The 17,282-nt window shown below is 43.1% G+C and overlaps 1 protein-coding gene across 1 annotated transcript in view; it reads left to right on the plus strand.

Annotated features, from left to right (window-relative positions):
* Positions 1-17,282, plus strand: part of DTNB (dystrobrevin, beta) — a 371,266-nt gene that overhangs the window by 325,037 nt on the left and 28,947 nt on the right. The window contains exon 14 of the mRNA XM_006880708.1: positions 1,607-1,703. Within this exon, the coding sequence (XP_006880770.1) occupies positions 1,607-1,703 (97 nt within the window). The remainder of the gene's footprint in view (positions 1-1,606; positions 1,704-17,282) is intronic.

Raw genomic sequence — 17,282 nt, forward strand, 5'->3', positions numbered from 1 at the left:
AAGGTATCTGAGATGGGGATATTGGAAGACAGTCACTTGGGGAGAAGGTCTAAGTTTGGTTTGGATATGTGCTAGAGCTGATGCAGCGAAATCTGACCTCGGGAAAACTCAGATTCTCTTAGACAAAGAGTCAGTCACCTGCTCTCACACCTGAACCCCATGTCTGGTGCTAGAAGCGTTGCTTGCTGAACCTCGCTTTCCCTGATCCGTTTTTCATACAGCTTTTCCACTGTTAATATAAATTTGGACTAGGGGTGGTTTTTATTCTTGATATTTTATTGTCCTTAGGTGACATTTGCACAGTGAACTAGTTTCCCATTTAACAATTTTTATACAAATTATTCTTTGACATTGGTTATAATTTTCACATGGGTACTTATGCTCATTATTTCCATTCTGTTCTGTTGGGCTAGTATTATGGAATTTTTAAAATGAGACATTTTATTTGCTAAATCATAACAATAAAAATCACTTAGTAATATGAATAATTCTTTTATCTCTGTTATGATGTTATCTTTCCAAAGCATTTTTACATATTGTTCTCACACTAGGATAGAATGTAGGCAAAGTGGGTGTCACCCTATTTTATAGATGAAGTAGCAGACAGCATCTCAGAGCTGGTAAGTAGTAGAATCAGGTCTCGGCTCTTTTCCTCCTGGCCCTTCTATTCCTAGACCCTTCTCTGAGGGTCTTATATATACTGAGCATAGCAGGTCAGGAAGCAAAGAGAAAAGTGGGCAGTTAGAATCCAGATGTTTGAGTTACTCTGAGGGAGAAAGATTGACAGTCTACTCTTCCATAAAATTTATAGCCTCAAAAACTAGTTGAAGGGTCACTGTGAGTCATAAAGGACTCGATGGCGGTATATTTGGATTTTATTGTGGCACAGTGTGTGGTGTGGTGGTCAAGTGCTTTATGAGAGAAAGGGGAGCCGGTCTGCTCCCATATACATCCACAGCCTCATTCAGTCATTGTGGTACATTCAAATAGTGGGACACTATGCAGCACTCGGGAGCAATGATTTCATAAAATGCTATATAATATGGGAGAGTTTAGAAAACGTTATGTGTTGTGAACTAAGAGTCTAGAGAGAATTATGCTGAGTGAACTAACTCAGTCTCATAAGGACAAATTCTGCATAGGATCATTGTTGTAAAAATAGGAGAACTCATAAGATATGTATGGAAGTCGAAAGGGAGAGGGAGGTAGGGGGTTGAGGGTGGGGAAAGGGGGAAATCATGGGGTTGCAGAGTTTGGTGGGTGAAGGAATTAGGAAAGATCTGATGGAGACCAGAAAAGATGGAATAATAGTGAGCATAGATAAATGGTGACATATTTTATAAAACACAATGTGTAGGAATGATCATGTGAAACACAGTGTGAATGAAGGAATGTGTAAAACACAGTGCACTTGAATGAAACATAATGTATATTAGTTTTGTATGCAAACCAGTATAAATTTAAAAAGAAAAAAAACTAAACTCCCAACCCCAAAAAAATGAGTCACAGCCTTAGAACCCCAATGAAGGGTTGCTGTGAGTCTGAATTGGGCTTGGGGGTTTTATTTTCCAAGGGCCATTGCTGATGGATAGTTCCTCCCCAACAGGCAGAGAAAAGATGAACTAGAACAAAGAATGTCAGCACTCCAGGAGAGCAGGCGGGAGCTGATGGTTCAGCTGGAGGGGCTCATGAAGTTGCTGAAGGTAAGGACCCAAGCCCTCGGCTCCCTGGTTCATTCTCCGTATCCTCCTCCACTTCTGCCGCCCACATGACGTTGAAATATGGTGAGGCTGAAGACGTGAGAGGCCGCGCCCAGGTAACCGCCATAAATTTAGCCTAAGTCATCTAAATTAATGTAAAAGTGGATTATTAAAAAATTAGTAACTGGAAACAGGGTAACATCCTTAGATGGTTGCTGTTATGAAGAGATAAGAATGTTTTAATAGGTTATTAATTAGGTTATTATGTGTAAGTGAATAATACTTCTTTACTACTTAGTTTCTCTTGAGACAAGTTTTCAAATATTTTCAAATATTCCACCTAAATACCTAATGCATATTAAGTTTCCTACTTTAATAAGTACTGCAGAGGCAAATCAACCTAATCAAGACCCACTCAGCTAATTCTAATCAGTGACTTGACTTTATTAGAAATGAAATAGTAGCTCTAGATTTGTTATATTGGGGACCTGAATAAATAAGGAATAATTCAAGTGCAGCCAGAGTGCTCCTTGGAGGCAAGGATGGTGAAGCTTCGTTTCTCATGCTTTAGACATGTAGATAAGACACTATTCCTTCAAGGGGAACCTCGTGCTTGGAAAGGTGAAGGGTCAGCGAAAGAGAGGAAGCCCCTCAATGAGATGGATTGGCACAGTGACTGCAGCAGCGGGCTCCAGTGTGTCAGAGATGATGAGGACGGCACAGGACAGGACAGGGTTCAGATCCGTTGTTCATAGGGTCATATGAGTCGTATTCAATTTGACAGCATCTAACAACAACACTGCTATTTTTCTTGAAAATGTTATTATAACCCTTGGGAATCCCAGAGTTTAGGGGGCCTTCCTTCATGGTTCAGCGGTAGAATTCATACTTCTCTTAGTCCATAGGAAGTTGCTCTGTGAACCTAGTGACATCTTCCAGGCGGTTCAAATCTGCCATCAACTCTGCAGGGGAGAGATGGGCAATCTCCTCCTGTGCGATTTATTTACAACCACAGAAAACCTGCTGGAGGGCCAGCTACGAGTTAGTTAGACTCAGTGGCAATGGCTTGAGATTTTCAGATGCAAGAGACTGGAGCTGATACCTGTCAGTGCACCTCATATGCAGCCACGCCTGCTTGACAGCACTGGGTCCGTGTCACCATGAAGCTGAAGAGTAGTCCTGGGTCACAACGGGTAAGCACAGGACTGTTTACCAAATGGCAACAGTTCAGACTAACTGACTAGGAGACGGATGTCATCATCTAAGTCCATAAGGATTCCAGCCCTGGAAACCTAACAGAGCGTATCCACTCTGTCCTACAGGGTTGCCATGAGTCACCTTGATGGAAACGAGCTCAGGTTTTGTTTTAGGATGTAGAACAGGTTTCTGGGGTGCTCCCGGACTAAGATGGACTAGAGGGGAAGGCCTTACAATTTGCTTTTGCAAATTAGCCAGTAAAGCCCCTGTGGATCACTATGGTTTGACCCACACGGGATGGTGGGGTGGGATGTTTTGTTCCCTTCTGCGTGATTTCATCGTGACTCTGGCAGCCCACAGCAGCTAGCAGCAGAGCCTAGAGCAGAGAAGAGCATACTTGGCATTTAAATACTCCTCTTGGACCCATGTGCTGGGCATTGAACTATTTCCCCAGCTGCGTGTATCACCAGTGAGGCTTGTATTCAGGAGCTAAGCAAAATGAGCTAACGTCTGGAACGCTGCACCCCCAGCCCTGAGTGTCTATTTCCAGAGCACTTTTGCTTACACTGTTGGCTCCTAAAGGTCTGTCCGCCTTTACTTTAAAACTACGGTATTTTGTAGGTTAACAGAGGTAGTGGCCAGAGAGAAAGAAAAATCACTCCAAAGCCAGGCTGAGGTGAGGTGATTAATCCTGAGATAAAGGGAGTCACTAAAGGTATTGGAAACGATATTATTGTTGTTGTTGTGTGTCTTTTCAGAGGCATTAAATTGGACGGGGGTTGGGGGAAGCAGGGAGATTTGCCCATCCTTCCTGCTCCTGCTATTGAAAACAATGGTTTAAGGAAATATGCAGTATGGGCTTCCAAGGGAAAAACTAAAGAATAATAGATTAATGTAATCATGAAACCCAAGTGATGCAGTGGTTACTAACTCAACGGTCCATGGTTCTAATCCACCAACCTTCTTTTCTGGGGGGAAAAAAAAGATTTAGCAGTCTGCTTCCTTAAAGGTCATGTTGTTGTTGTTGTTGTTGTGTACTGTCGAGTTGGAACCAACTCACAGCTGACCCTCCAGTGGGCTTTCAGAGGCAGTAAATCACAAGGGAGGAGACTGTCCATCTTTCTCCTGTGAAGCAGCGGTAGATTCGAACCATGTGCCTTTGGGTTGACAGTGCAGCGCCTTACTCCTAAGCTACCACCAGAGTTCAAAAAGATCCTAGCCTTGGAAAATCTATGAAGCAATTCTCCTTTGTGTTTTACAGTTATGTGAGACACAGTCAACTCAACAGCCATGAGTTTGATTTTATTTTAATGCATTCCTCTGACCAGAAGTCCCAAGGGTCTGAACAAGGAATGATAAGAAAGAAACATAAATTTAAAACATTCTTTAACTTTTTTCAGTTGATACCACCCCTTTAATACCGCTTCTAGTGAATCCTAACAACTTGGGTAAATGTAACATTTGTGGTGTAAACTGACTTTTATTTGCTCGAGACAATCACTTCTTTTAGTCCTAGTCAACGTTTTTCTAGCTTTGGTGCTAGGCATTTTGATTGTTTTGCATAGACATGTTTCTGTATTAACGCTGTTCTTGAGATTTCTCCTGAGAACTATTTTATGTCTTAAATGGGTCTTGATGAAAAGACAACCTTATGCATAAAGCCTGGCCCGAAGCCGGCAAATAACTGCCAAGTATCCAGCTAAGCAGCCCAGCCGCCCACTCAAAACCAGAGCTGCACTTACACAGTTGGCCTTTGTAACATCTGGAGGCACGTGGGCCTTTGAAAGCCTTGCTCTTGTGGAAAGTCGTCCACCTGCTGGACAGGAGATAATAGTGAGGCCCACCCAGCCCTTCCCTGAGCCAAACCTCTCTTTCAGAACTCTGCACTCACACAGCACCCCACTGCAGATGGGAAGGTGTTCCAGTGTAATTGGGGTGAAAAACAAAGGTTTGGGTAAACCGGAAGGGAGCCAGGGTGCCTTTCCCTTCGCATAGTTCATTTTCCCTCTGGTTAGTTTGTCCTGAAAAGCATATAAGAAGTTGGATTTCCCTAGAGTTGCTGGCTCAAAGCCCCATGTGCACTCCCACCACCACCACGGACACTTGTACTCAAGAGCTGAGCAGAATGAGCTAATGCCTGGAACTCTAACCCCAGCCGCCAAGTTTCTTTATGTTTCCAGCTGTTGGCTTACAGTTATAATTTCAGCACAATAAGAGGGCCCTGCAGTAGCCTCACTTTGTAGGATCCCCTGGCAAGTTCTTAAGCATCCTGTCATTTGCCCATCTGATAGACTAAGGCCGTTTAGATCAGGAGGAAGGATTTGAAAACACCAACAATGGGATGTGGTCATTTTTTTTTCATTGAGTACAATTCACAGCTGCAAATCTTAGCCCTTTAGTGTGCAGCTTCCTAAAAGAAGTACAGCGTAGTCTTAATGTGCGTGTTAAATGCATTCCTAGAAAGTCATACTTGAAGTTATATATTGAGTCATTAACTTCTATTAAAATGACAAAGATGTTTTTCCTACTATGAAAAAAATAACTAACTCGCCAACCCCTAATAAAAAGTACTCTTTAGAGTCCTAATTTTCATTTCAAAGGACAGTCCTGCTTTCATTGATGTTCAATCTGTTAGCATTTAATTCTCTCATAAAACAGCTGTAAGCAGTTAGTCAAGTGGACAATCAAGCCACATGGTCTGGGATATTCATAAATTAAAATACATCACACAGTAAATTTCCATTTCACAGGGAGTTCTTTCAATCAGCTGTTTCCGTAAAATATTAGGTGCTTTGTGATCTGTTTATCTGAGAACGATAACTTAAAAGATGTATACTTATGAAGTGTCACAGGGTTTATTAATTCATTCAACAAAAGTCAAGACGGGGCAAAAAATTCATCATATATTGATTTAACAGAAGGACGCTCTAGTGGTGTACACTGTAGGCAGTTGCACTGTTAACACAAAGGGAGCGCCTCTGTGGGATTTGAACCCACGATGGGAGGACCATGGGCAGTCTCCTCCCTGTTCTTTACAGCTCCTGAAAACTTGATGGAGAGCCAGCAGTGAGCTGGTCCTCACAAAGTGGCAATAAGCCTGAGTGTTCAACAGAGAAGTATTGAGTTCTTAAGCGTCATGCTTCGATATTTTTCCTCTCAATCTATATTATTAGAAGTATCAGAGACTCTGTCCTGTGGATTTTATTTTTAATGATATTATGTAGATGAATACTCAAACATCTGTGTTTCTTCAACTGTCTTTCCCTTAAATCTTTATCTCCCCTCATTAATGTGCAGGTAGAGAATCTCAGCCTCACACTTCTTATTTAATCTAGAAATGGTTCTGCATTGGTATTTCAGTTTCTAATCATGTTTCCAGGTTTTTTCCTATCCCATTTTCCATTTTCCCAGTCTTGCATTTGAAATACGTTCACCAGATGAATTCTACAGATTTTTAACACGAACGTCATTTGTAAGTGTTTGCCTACTTGAAATGGACATTTTAAAGACCATAGCGGCCACGCCTTTAGTTTCACCGCCTCATTAGATTCCCCTCGTGTAGAAGTCCCACGGGTTTTTAGACAACATTAGTAATTCTATATCTACATTTTATAATAAAGGTATTAGTGCCCCCTATAAGTCAGGTCCATGCCTAGGCCTTGTCATCTGTCGATGTTTATTGACCCAAATGGACGAATTGGTAACAATGAAGCTCCAAGCCCTCCTGTCTGACTCTTTTATTGTGTTGACACAGCCTTACAGGTTTATGTGGCTAGCTTTTGTGAACTTAAATCATAGGGCACCATCCTAAGTCATTTACCTCATCCTCTCCCAATTCCCGTGCACATGGGAGACCCCTGTGTCCTGAGCACACAGCTTTGTCTACCATCGCATCCTGACCTGACACCATGTCCGCTGCAGATTATATGATTTCATGGCAGTGCACAAGCCACATATAGCAGAGTTACTAACTGTATAAACAAGAAATAGTGCTCTCTGAAAGGCCTCCATTCTGTGAACTGAAGCAATGTTATCTCCATTACCAGACCGGGATCAACAGGGAACATTCAGTGATGCCTTAGAAGCACATCTAGGAAATTACATTCTGGTCTTTGGCCCTCATATGCTACTTCAGCCCGTCAGAATTGCCCCACTCCACCCTGACCATTTCCAACTTCATTTCAATACTTAGAAGTACCAGTAAGAACATAGCTTTTCATTGTTTCATAACTCCCCAATGACCTCAGCTGTGATTGGAAGAAAAGTGCCCAATAGAGAAGTCCAGTGAGTCTCTCCCCAGTTCTGACCTCTTCCGAGCCAATGCCCAGGGCCTGCTTTTGTAAGTTGAGGTCTGTTCAGGCTCCGGCTGCTGGTTTGATTACAAAAAGCATCTTCCTGTGCTGAGCTAGACTGTCTTCAGAGTGTTCTCAATGCTTAATTCCTTGTCTGTGACTCTCCCTTGCAAGAATAAAAATCATTTTCTCCAGGTTTTCACTTCCCCTCTCCCTTTTGTAATTCCCTTGCTGTGCTGTGGTCTGTCTTCCCCTTCCTCCCAGATGAGCAGGCTGTAAGTAGAGGCTCTTAGCCTTCCCTGAGACGCCCTACACACGTGTTCAGTAAAGATTGCCAGAGTGCATGGATCCAATTTAAGTAGAAGCATTAGATTTGTATTATTGGGGCAAAGAGCTGAAGCTGCTTGACCACAGCTACCCGCGAGGAAGCAGAGAGCCCTGATAGAAGACAGAGCGGGCTCAGAGTGTGTCTGTCACCGCCATGCTGCGTCTCCTCCCATGCCCTGTGCTGCCTTCATGTGGTCACTCAGTCGGTGGTCAGCTAGTGCCCACCGTAAGTAAGCTTCTTGAAAGCAGACCCATGTATCTTTATGATCACAGCGATAGGCCTGCACTGAATCCATGAAAAACTGACGTGGTGGTTGTATGCTGTTAAGTCAGAACCCACCCATAACCACCCTCCAACTGGTTTTCAAAAGCAGTAAATTGCCCGGGAGAAGGTTGCCCATCCTTCTCCAGCAGAGCCGCTGGTGGACCCAAACCATGTGCCTTTGGGATTGCAGTGCAGCTTCTTAACCACTAGGCTGCCAGAGGTGGGGGGATCTAAAAGATCAGCTTGTTAGAGGAAGTGGGCCTGCATGTGCGACCTGGGAAGATAATACAGCAGAGAGGCAGAGGGTGTGTTGTTCCTACAAGCAGCAGAGGGAGGCAACTCCACTACAAACAAGTCTGAGGTCAGATGAAGTCACTGGTTCAGAAGTGCTGAGAGCTGTGGCCCCCAAACCAGTCTGCATCCTCACAGATCGCTGGCCCCCACCACGAGAGTCTGGGGTGAAGCCCAGGAACTTCTGTCTCTCACAAGTTTCCAGCGCATGCTGGTCTGTGTTCCACACTTTCACTGGCTTAGAGAACCACACCTCACATGTAGGAATGTTGTGAATGGTGAAACAGAATGAGCAATGGTACATTAAACAATGATGGAGCTTCTTGGCTTGCATTTTACCATTTTTTTTTAAATAAAATATATCCCCTTGAGCAAGAAGGACTCTTGGGCTTCCTGTATGTGTAAATGAGGAGGTCTGGCTAGGTCATTTCTGAGGTTCCTCCCTCCTGCCATTTGCTTTGTCCTGCTCATGCTCTTAGGGGATGGGACCCTTGATCTCTGAGTTGGGTGTGGCCTGGCCCTCCCAGTTTTTCTATCATTTCATCCAAGTATTTGTGGCTGTGGGCATTAATCTCTCTCCTCTCTCCCTCCACCTTTGTTTTGTTTTTCTCTTCACCACCTCTAGGAGGAAGAGCAAAAGCAGGCAGTAAGTGAACGTCCTCCACTCCCTCGCTCATGGTCGTTTTGCATGTTCTTAACCCCATGTGGCCGTGGTCCACTTTCTCTCCTCCCACCTGCACGAGACCATCTCTGGGGGATGATTATGTAGCAAACCATGAGCCATTTTCTCCACACTGGCTGCAAAATGGCTTACAAGTTCAAAACACACTCACCTGGAGTGCATGTTTGTATGTGAAGCCAGAGCGTGTTGGTTTGCAAGCACGCACCTGTGGCGTGTACTTAAATATGCATGATGATGCAGGCCACAGTTGCATTTGCCTTGATTCTCTACTGCTCTGTGTCTGAATCAGCCTTCATTGCTCGAAACAACTCCCTGGGGTGGTGGTATTGGCCAGTCTGAACAGGATGTTGTGACTGAATATGCATGCGAATGAGTAGTCTTTTTTATAGCTTTCACCATCGTGTGGTCCTGAGTATCCTCTGGAGGTGCCAGCCCCACTGGTCTTTGCAAAGTTGTTCATGAAAACTAAGTGACCGGTGACGCTGGGATGGATATCTTGTTCAGGGCCTACTCCAGAGGGAGTTCCGGCTTTTCTGAACTGCATGGCTGGTGCATGGTGTTCAGGGATGGTTTATGTTTGTCTTTATGTTTTCTCGATGGCCACTGACCCACATAAGAAAAGCAAATGAAGTCCTGTACACAATAACAACACCATATGCTCTTCCAATACAAGAAGGCTTTCAGAGTTTTCATTCTTTACACAGCTAGCGCTGATTTTCAAAAGACATAGAAGTAATTTTAAAATGTACCCTTTTTTTTTTTCGAAATTGTCTGTATTGTCGATTAAGAATAACTCGATCCACTGCTGTCAGTTTTGACTCATCGCAAGCCTATAGAGCACAACAGAAAGATTGGTGCCTTGGAATCACCGTGGGGAAGTTCTCCTCCGCCCTGCGGGGTCACTGGGAGTTAGAATGGACTTGAGAGCATACAACAATAGTCTTTACAGAGCTAGCTGCCACATCTTTCTCCCACAGAGCATTTGTATATCTCAACAGTCAGCCTTTCATTTAGCTGGAGAGTACTCTACCCCTGTGCCACCAAGGCTCCTTTAGATTAGTTGTTGTTGTTATTATGTGTTGTCTAGTCAACTACAGCTCAAAGTGGCCCTATGCACTATTGTGAACCCTGCTCTATCCTGAGCCAATCTCACATCTCTGACACACCTACCCTCATTACCTCAGTTACTGTGTCATCCATCTCATCCAGGATCTTCCTCTCCTGTGCTGCTCATAGACCCTGCCAAGCACAATAGCCTTCTCCAAAGACTGGTCCCGCCTGGCTTCATGCCCAAAGTATGTGAGACATAGTTACAAAATCCTTGCCTCCAAGGAGCAGCTTGGTTTCAACCTCTCTTGGACAGACTTGTTAGTTCTCTTGGCAGCCCATGGTATGTTCAGTACTCTTCTCTAGCACCACAACTCAAAGGCATCAATTCTTCTGTCATCCTTGGTCATTGTCCAGCTCTCTAATGCATAGCAAGTAATTGCAAAGACCATGGCCTGGATCAGGCGCACCTTAGTATCTAAACTGACATCGTTGCTGTTCAGCACTCTGGAGAGGTCCCTGACAACAGATATTTCTAAGGCAATTCATCTTTTGATTTCCTGACTTCTGGTGCCAAGAGTGTCAACTGTGGAACCAAGCAAGCTGGAATTGTTAACAATGTCAATCTCTTCTCCATCTGTCATGATGGCCGAGTTGTGATACTCTTTGTTTTCTTGATGTTGAGCTTCGGTCTATAATGCATACAGTCCTTGACCCTCAGCAGCAAATGCTTCAGGTCCTCCTTAGTTTCAGCAAATAAGGTTATATCATCTGCATAATGCAGGATTAGATTAAGAGAAAACATAAAACATGGCAAGAGAGACAGTGAGAAAAGTCAGTAAAGGGGTAAAGAAGAGACAGGCTGTCAGAAAGAGAAGATAGAATATACTTTTTTTCATTGATATTTTTATCATTCATATACATTAAGTTTGATGCATGCACCTTATGTTTCAAGTCCTTAATTAACATTCTATTTCATTTGTTTAGTATACTATTAACATAGACCCAGAAATCTCAATGTCTTTAATATAACAAAAATTTTGTCTGATTTCCTTTTTCATTTGTTTGGCTTTTAATTTTCACTTCCTTTAAACCATGACCACAGATCCAGTCTTACAGCATTTTGACATCAGTAGGTACATTTATGTGTGCAGATCAGAAGGACAGGTTGGGAAGCCAGCCCTGCCGTTAAACACTTCCTCTAGTTCCTGTAGTTGGGAGATACAAGTCACAGAGCCACACCTGACTTCAAGGGACAGGGATGGCCAATTCCAGTGTTCTTAGAAATAGCAGAGAAGGCCTAGTGGCAAGACGCTGCACTGCAATCCCAGAGGTATGCGGTTCAAATCCACCAGATGCTCTGCTGGAGAAGGAGGGGGCAGTCTCCTCCTGTACCAGTCAGATCTGATTTGATGGTACACATAAAAATAATACAATAAAAATTAAAAAGAAAAAAGAAATAGCAAAGAAACAGATCCTGCTCTTGCTTGCAACAAGTAAAAGGATGAATGAGATTATGTTGGGTGGAAAATAGCATTTATCCTTCCTTTTCTTGTCTCCCATTCACTTCCCTGAAAGTGTCACCCCTTTGCTATTTAATATGCCCCCCCTACTGGTTGAGGACATTCTTGTCTGTTGCTGCTGACCACCTAAAGACCTCCTTCTCATCATTCCTCTGTACCTCAAACCTGCACTTTATAAGTAAAAGTGCTTGCTGGGAATGGTCTTCCAGTAATCTCCCAGACTGATTGTTGTTGTTTCATACCACTGAGTCAGAACTGACCCAAAGCTGGCTCTCCATGGGGTTTTCAGAGACAGTAATCACACAGGAGGTCCCATAGAGCAGCTGCTGGACTTGAACCACACGCCTTTGAGTTGGTAGTGCAGCGCCTTTCCACTGGGCCACCAGAGCACTCTAATGTTCCAGACTAGCATCCCTGAAAGGAGTCCCTGGGTAGCACAAGTGCTTAAGCACCAGACTATCAACTGGGAAGTTAGTGGTTTGAGCCCACCCAGAAGCACCTCAGGAGACAGGCCTGCTGATCTGCCTCTGTAACGTCAGAGCCTTGAAAATGCTGGTGAGCACATTGAGATGGCCATGCCTAAGACTCTACTTACTCAGTGGCAGCCGGATTATGAGTGTGTATTGTGTTGTGTTGTGCTGTGCTGTGCCGTGCCGTGCCGTGTTAGCATCTCCTCATGCCTCCCTGCACATGCCAGCTCAGAGTGAAGAACAGAGTCAGGAACATGCCACTCTTTGCCTAAGGATTCTTTTCTAGAAGAGGGCAGACTTTGGAGATTATTTATTTGTCTTTAGTGGTAAAAGCAGAACACCCAGTAGACATTCCATTTTTTAAAAATTTATGAATTACAGTGTAACCCAAGAGCCAGAAATCTGCCACCACTCTTCTATTATTTCTCAGGTCAACTTATAGCTAGCCTTGAGCGGGAAGGGGATGAAGTAACAACACATTCATTTCAGAGATCTTTGATTGCATGGGAGATCCTCATGCCCTTGAAGCTAGCAAAATGAGAAGCTAGACACTGACACATCACTCTTCTGCTGAGCCAGTTGTGTTAGATCTTGGGAATTCTGCAGGGCTCAGGGCCCATCCATAGCATGAAGTGGTCCAAGTTCTTTTTCCCTCAGTTCTCCTCACCATAGTACAAGGTAAGAAATGCTGCACTACTGATTGAAGCGCAAATACCCTTTTGTCCACATCACAAGTTTAAATTGGGCCCACTTGATACTGAGCTCCGAGGCTCAGATGTGGACTAAATGATTTTATATGGTTCAGCTTCCACTTTTAACAGGTACAGCCAAAAAGGCTAAAGTTTTTAAAACTACAGCTTTCACTTTAATCCATATTTTTTCAATTATTATTACATTTTATTAGTTTTAATGAACATTTACAGAGATTTTGGGTTCTCATTCATTCATTGTTGCACTGTTTTCTCTACCCTCCTCCCCAGTTCATTCCCCCCCCCCCAATGTCTGTTTTAATTGTCCAATTGCCACAGTGCTTGTCAAAGCCAGTTCTGATTAATCTCCTTTGTCAGTGTGTCCTTTGCCATTCCCTATCACTCCTCCCTGAGAGAGACTTCACCCTGATTCATAAGGAAAAGGGGATGGGGTATTCTCTTATCTACTTCCTGCTGAAAAGGGACGCTGTGGGTTTCAGGGTGAAGATCTTCTCTCACTACTCTAAAGGGCCCCTTTGGCAGTAGGAAACACATAGACTATTATGGAGATTGATTTTGGAGTTTAGATGCATTGTTATCAATTGTGCTTAGCCGTACATGTTCATATCCTTGAAGATGTACACTTTAATCCATATTGTTACCCAGTGAGAAACAAAAAGGTATGAGTTACCCTTTCTTCCTCCTAGGTTTTGATTGGTATACTTTAAATTCTTTTTTCCTTTCAAAATTTATTAGCTGAAATGGGTAGTAAAACAATTGTGAAAGCATTTAAACTTTCATTTACTAGGCATGCCTTCCCAAAACAGGTTCTTTAAATTCGTTGTTGTTGTTGTTGTTGTTGTTGTTGTGTACCGTCGAGTCAAAACTGACCCATAGCTGACCCTCCAGCGGGTTTTCAGAGGGAGGAAGTTAATCACATGGGAGGAGATTACCCATCCTTCTCCTGCAGAGCAGCTGGTGGGGTTTGAACCATGCGTCGTGAGTATTGCAGTGCACCTTCTTGCCACTAGACCATCAGAGCTCCCTCACAGAGAGCTTTCCCCCACCTTCTTCCTTCTTTCCCCTTTTAGACATGTAACCTTTGGAAAACTTGGAGGGAAGGGGTGATAACTGACTTGAAAAGCTTTGGTGCTGTGCTTCTGCCTGCCCCCTAAACCACGTTCTCCAGAGCTATCAATGATTTTCTCCTCTCCTTCCTTCTCAGATCTAAAGGTTGTAATTAAGGGCAGAGCTGCCCAGCTGTTTCAGATACAGTTTCAGTAAGTGACTGTTAAACCTGTGATTTAAGCCTGCTCAGGAATTAGATTTTATCTGTTGAGTTAGGGTTACCACCCTTGATCACCATCAAACGGTAATTAAAAGACTTGTCCACCATGTTCATAACTGTATCCCCAGCCTCCAGCCTACTACCTGCCACAGAGTAGATAGTCGATAAATATTTGTTGAAAAAAATTGTTAGCAAGATTTACAACCTAATGACTTATAGATGGTACAGATTAATAAATGTGTTCATTTTTAAAGGAACTTAACTGGCTCAAGTACCATAAGCAGAAATTCTGCTCAAGGTATTCCTGTAGCATAAACCTATGCAGCAGATTAAATTATGACTCAGAAAATGCCCTTGATAAATAAGGAATTGGGGGGAAAGACATTTCAGTTTGCCACAAGAACAGAAATTAATGTTTTGGTGTCAATAATTATTTAGTATTATTATTACTTCTGTCTAATGAGCAGATACTGATTATACAGGAAAAAATTGTCCTCTCTTTAATAGAGATAATCTTTAAAATGCAGGATATTTTTAGGTTATTATTTATCATTTGGAAAATTGTGAGCCTTGTTTAGTAGACACCCAATGCCTGCAGCTAGAAATATGGTTGTAAGATTCACCAGCATTTACATAGGGAACCCTGGCGGCCTTACAGCAGGAAGTTGTGCTACCAACCCCAAGTTTCAAGTTCGAATCTACCAGCTGCTCTGGAGAATGTGCACCCTATAGCCTCTGCAAAGCTGCTGGCAGGAGCTATGAGTCATTTCCCACTCAACAGCAGTGAGCTTGAGAGGCTTTTTAAAAAAAGGCCATTTCTGTGTGGACACACATAGGTTAATAGGTCTCTGCTGTAATAGTGTTTATTATTAATGGTGCACTTTAACTATCGGCTACTCCAATCTAGATCAAACAACTTTCAGATCCTACTCTAGGAACAGCTCAGAAACAAAGGGACGTGTTTGTTTGTCCTGTGGCTCCATTTGGATCCCATTTTACTGCTGAATTCAAGTAAATGAACTATTCAAGGCAAGAAGTTCAGTATTGATGAAGGATCTGGTTCCTTAAGTGGTTGAGGTTGGTTGGGTTTGTTGGGACTTTTTTGGTGTGTTTGTTTGTTTGGTTTTGGGGTTTTTTTTTATTCTTCTTATTAAATCATGACCTTTTCAATGCAGGAGTAAAGACGTTTAAGATCGTGATACATAAAGCTATGAGACAACCATAGGTGTAGCCTCAACTCAGGTCAAAAGTGGGTGGTGCCTAAAGGTTACATAGCTAGGACTTTGAATTTGATGCAAATACAAGGGCCTTAGGGATTTCACTAGTAAGAGAACATTGCCAAACTTGGGAGTCTTTTTATCTCGGTCTTTTATGCTCTTAAGAGGGAAACGGCCTCGTACCCGTTCTCATCTCCAGGACCCAGACATCTAGCCCACTGCAGCTACACTAGAGAAAGCCAGGTCAGGACTGACTCCCAGAAGCCCCCAGCGCTGACCACAGCTCCACCACATATGCCTCAGAGGAAGAATGCTCAATACTCAGCTAGCTGTTGCTCACCCATGAGGTCTCCAGCAAACCTCATGAATACTAATTTTGTAAGTTTAAGAGAAAGTATTTCCTCCCTAAAATTAGAATAAATGCCTGCACAGCAAATAAAGCCAAACATTCTCTTTTTCCGTTAAGATATTGTTGATGAATCCCTTGATTCCAACATCTGCCTCATGGTTCATTTCCCCTCTTGATTTGCTAATTTTTGGATGCAATATCAGTGGGAAATGAATTCGGACCCACGTGCCTCCCAAGTCTTCTGGGTTCTCTGACCCCTACATTCTTGGCCCCAGTGTACCCTGGAATAGAAGCCTGAATTGTTATCTTCCCAAAAAACAAAGACTTGTAGTTCATTTATTTATAGATCAACATTTTACTAAGGCAATAAGCATGAGCTTTTAGGGAATAAAAAGGTAAATCTTACACAAAGCCCATCCTCAGTTAATGTGAGTTATTTCATGATTGGAGTTATTCTCGAAATACTAAAGAACAAGCTGGGTCGGTAAGATCCTGAGCCTTAGCTACTGCTGCTGCCGCTCTAAGGTTGCAGACTACACCCGTGTAGTCTGGTAAACAGCCATCAATATGCGCAGTGTAACTCTCTGCAGACCTTCAGGCCTGGGCCCAGGCCTGTGTAGGAACACAGGTATCTGCCCACCCATGCCCTGGTGAACGTTTTCAGACTGTATTCATTCATCAGTCTTGGTATCTACACTGTATGCACTCCGTCCCTGTCAAAAAGGGTCTTCATAGTATTAAAAATGTGTTACCATTGAATCAGAACTGACTCATAACTGACCCTCAAGCAGCTTTCCAGAGGCAGTAAATGGCATGGGAGCTGATTGTCCTTCTTTCTCCCACAGAGCAGGTGGTGGATTCGAACCATGTGCCTTTGGGCTAGCAGCCCAATTCTTTACCACTAAGCCACCAGAGCTATTCATAATAGGAATTTGTATTTCCCTCTCCTAAAACTCCTTGGAACTGTACAGCACTCTTGACATTTGTCGTCATTCTTATAACAGGTGAAAGGTTTCCTCACCTCTCCTTGTCATTTCCATTTTGTGCTACTTTTTTGTAAAAAAAAAAAAAAATCTTTCCCTCTCTTGACCAGAAAGCAGTGCAGCATGTGAAAAGCAGCCTTCGTCAATTCCAGGGAAATTCTCTACACCCCAAGTTTGAGAAATGTTCCCACCAGAAGAATACCAAGTTCCCAATACACACGCCCTCCCCCACCATACGAATCTGAATCTCAGCAAAGCACCAAGAGAAGGGATGCCTAAAAGATAACCTGTAGGTTTTTAGTCTGAGAACCTGGGGAAATTAGGAGATGACCTGGGTTAGGAAGGAAACTTTTATCTGATTTTTTACATAGTCAAGCAAAAAAATTCAACTAGATAGTTAAGGAAATGAACCTAGAATTTTAGCTGGTTGTTGCTGAGTACCATAGAGTCAGAACTGACCTATAGCTGACCCTCCAGTGGGTTTTCAGAGGCAGTTAATTGCACGGGATGAGATTAATGAATTAATCATTCTCTTGTGGACCAGCTGATAGACTAAAAGCATGTGCTTTCAGGATTGCAACACGGTTTCTTACCACAAGGCCACCTTAAGCAATGCATATTCGAAAGCGCACAACACAGGATTAGGGTTGAAACCGTTACCTGAACCTTAGGGAGAATGCCTAGTAGGCAAGAAGAAGAAGGAGGCAGAGAATATTGCAGGACTCAAAGTTTAGGTCCTTATGGAGGTCAAGAAATTTTCAGGAAGGACAAAGTTAACAAGAAGGCCCTTGGATTTGACGATAGGAAGTGCCAACAGCCTTGGAAAGAGTCGTTTCAGTAGAGTAGAATATAAGGGACCTCTGGAGGTCTCCTGGGTAAGGAGTTCAGATCCACCAGCAGCTCTGTGGGAGAAGATGGGTGGTCTTTTCCTGCATGCTTCACCACCTCTGAAAACTCACTGG

The sequence above is a fragment of the Elephantulus edwardii genome, unplaced genomic scaffold (genome assembly GCF_000299155.1).
Source record: "Elephantulus edwardii isolate Elephantulus edwardi_28Jun2011 unplaced genomic scaffold, EleEdw1.0 scaffold00009, whole genome shotgun sequence".
Classification (NCBI taxonomy): Eukaryota; Metazoa; Chordata; class Mammalia; order Macroscelidea; family Macroscelididae; genus Elephantulus; species Elephantulus edwardii.